The 2,674-nt window shown below is 71.0% G+C and overlaps 2 protein-coding genes across 2 annotated transcripts in view; both read right to left on the bottom strand.

The window, feature by feature from the left end:
* Positions 1–663, bottom strand: part of H696_05458 (GTP-binding protein YchF) — a gene marked incomplete at both ends in the record, with an annotated part of 3,216 nt that extends 2,553 nt beyond the window's left edge. Inside the window, one exon of the mRNA XM_009499284.1 lies at positions 632–663. Coding sequence (XP_009497559.1) covers positions 632–663 — 32 coding nt within the window. The remainder of the gene's footprint in view (positions 1–631) is intronic.
* Positions 664–1,450: 787 nt separating this feature from the next.
* H696_05457 (hypothetical protein) lies at positions 1,451–2,438 on the bottom strand (the record flags this gene model as incomplete). Its single annotated transcript, XM_009499283.1, has 3 exons — positions 2,222–2,438; positions 1,845–2,072; positions 1,451–1,608 (listed from the first exon to the last, which is right to left on the bottom strand). The coding sequence occupies exons 1-3, from the start codon at positions 2,361–2,363 to the stop codon at positions 1,451–1,453; spliced, it is 528 nt and encodes a 175-aa protein (XP_009497558.1). The 5' UTR covers positions 2,364–2,438.
* Positions 2,439–2,674: the final 236 nt, after the last annotated feature.

Genomic DNA, 2,674 nt, shown 5'->3' with positions numbered 1-2,674 from the left:
GGGTGTGTGCGTGCGTGCGTGCGTGCGTGTGTGGGGGGTGCGGGCGCGGGGCGGTCGGCCGGGGCTCTGTCGGGAGGGGGTGGCGCGAAATACGTTGATGCCAATGTAACCGGTGGCAGGTGACCCGCCTCCGGGTGCCCGGGGACCAGGGGGGGCGGCCGGGCCGCCGCGGCCAGACCGCGTCTCTGCCGCCGCCGCCGGGCGGCCGTCGCGCCCCTTTTGTGTGGCCGCTCGCGCCCGTGCGGGCTCTCACGCGCGGACGCGGCGCGCGTGCGTGCACCGGAGCAGGAGGGGGGTCGCCCTCGCTTGTTCACCCCCCCTCGCCCCGCCTCCACCACTGCGCCCCCCCCCCCTGGCTCCGGGATGCCGCGCGCGGTTCTGGTTTTATCTGCATGGAGCGCGGCCTCCGGCGCCGTGCTGGAAGGGCGCGCCGGAGAGCCCGGCCCGCACATGGCGGCCCGGGGCCGGGGGGGGGGGGGGGGTGGGGGGGCAACGGGGGAGGGGGGTGTTGACCCGGCTGCGTGGGCGCGCGCGCGGGCGCGTGCCATCACCGCGCCCGGCGACAGTGCCGCATTATATTCCGACTTGCGGTCCCGCACACGCGCGCGCGCGTACGGACGCGCGCACGCACGCACCACCCCGGGCGGTCTTATTCGTGGGCATCTGTCTGAAGCTAAAGGCCTAGGGCGCCCATGCCGTATGCTAAACCCCGGGGCGCGCGTGACGGGGCTGCCGCCGAAGACAGGGCGGCGTGACCTCGCCCGGAGCGCGTGGCCCTGCCGCGCCCGGGGCCCTCCCGGCCGGGGGAGATGCGGCTGGTAATGCGCCACCGGCAGTCTGGCCCGTCTCCACTTCTGGATGGCGCCGGCACCGGCGCCGAAATCAGGTGCCCAAAGGCCGTGCCACACGCGGATGCCGGGCGCGGAGATGACAACAAAAGAAAAATAGCCCGACGCCGCGGGTGCGCGGGCACACAGCCGCGCCCGCATGTTTGGCCCCCTCTCGCCGGCGGGGCGGTCGCGCGCACAAAGGCGTCGTCGCCCCGGGGAAGAGGGGGGAGGGGAGCCGCGCGCAGGGGACGGCCGGGCACGCGCGCGCGCGCGCGAGCATGTGCATCCACACGAAGGACACACATGTGCATGCGCTGCACCAGTGAGCCACCCCCCTCTTCGCAGGACTTCTACACCGAGGGTATGGCGGATTGTTTTTATTATCTTTCGCATGGGCGTGTGCAAAAATGTGAGGAAGAGAGGAAGAAGGGGGGGGGGGGGATTGGCTGCCATGTCTGAGGGTGGAGGGGGAGGGAGGGAGGGGGGAGGGGGGAGGGGGGGGGGAGCCCCCGAGCGATGTATGTCACGCCGCCCCTTTCTCGCTCTCTCGCGCCCCCGCGCACACACACCACACATGCATATGCTGCTCTGGGCGGCGCATTCTCACGCGCACACCCCATCTAAGAGGAGTTGGGGGCAGCGGCGGCGGCGGCGGCGGTCGAGGCGGCAAGGCAGGCCTCCTTGCGCTTGCGCAGGAGCTCCAGAGCGTGGGCCGGGACGACGTGCGGGCGGTCGGGGAAGACGCGCTCGATGTTGCGAACGAGGATGGAGGCAAGGACTGTGTGGGAGGGGGGTGAGGGTGGCGTGTGTGTCGTGTGTGTGTGTGTGTCGTGTTTTTGTCGCGTGGTGGACATCGACCAAAGAGAGAGAGAGAGAGAGAGAGAGAGAGAGAGAGGGAAGGAGTGGTGTCAGTCACGGGCCAAGGAGGGATGGGTCTCGCCGGGGGCAATGACCGGACGAGGACAGCCGCATGGCGCAGGGGAGGGAGAGAAGGACGCGGATCGGCACACGCACGGCAGAAGCCAATCACGCCGAAGGTCGGGTAGTCGGCCATGATGCCCATGCGGTTGAGGGCATAGAAGCCGAGGGCCTCCACGAGGTAGGTGGCGAAGGAGAGGCGGCGGCACAGGTCAAAGAGGAAGCCGGTGCCCTGGGAGATCTTGAAGAGCAGGGCGAAGAGCAGGCGAGTGACGCCGAGGGCGCCGATGAAGAGAGCCAGCGACTGGTAGAAGGAGGGGGTGACTGCGGCCGGCGCGAGAGAGGGTCGCGGGGAGGGGGATGGGGAGAGGAGCGGGCGACGTGTGAGAGGAGGGCTTCGTGCATCGAACAGCGGGGCAAGGGAGGGGAACAGAAAGCCGGCGGGGGGGGGGGGGGGGGGGGGGCCAACGCACGCAGCGCCTCGGAGGCGGTGGGGAAGAGGTACTGCTCGAGGAGGGGCCGCAGCTGCTCGGAGGTCTGCGGGTGGAGGATCGACCCGGCGAGGGCAAGGTCGAACATGCTGTTGAAGGTGAGGAAACGCTGGGGGACAACCATGGCTGCTGGTACCGGCGAGAGCGCAGGAGGGGAGGGGGGGGGAAGGGAGGGGGTGTGGAACAAGGCACGGGAGGGGGGAGGGAGGGGGGAGGGTGTTGTGGGATGGCGGCGGTCCGTGGGCGGCGGCGGCAACCGGGGGCATGCTCTTGAATGGGGGGGGGGGGGATGCCGCGACATGCACGCCGCCACGAGGGGCCGGTGCTGTGGGGCTGTCTTTGTGTGAGGTGTGAGGGAGATGGGCGAGGGGCGTGGTGGCTGGGCACAAGTGATGGGGTGCCCCCCGCCCCCATGCTGCTTGGGGGGGGGGGGGG

The sequence above is a fragment of the Fonticula alba genome (assembly GCF_000388065.1).
Source record: "Fonticula alba strain ATCC 38817 unplaced genomic scaffold supercont2.11, whole genome shotgun sequence".
NCBI lineage: Eukaryota > Rotosphaerida > Fonticulaceae > Fonticula > Fonticula alba.
The sequence above is the reverse complement of the archived record's forward strand: the minus strand, read 5'-3'. Positions and strand labels throughout refer to the sequence as shown.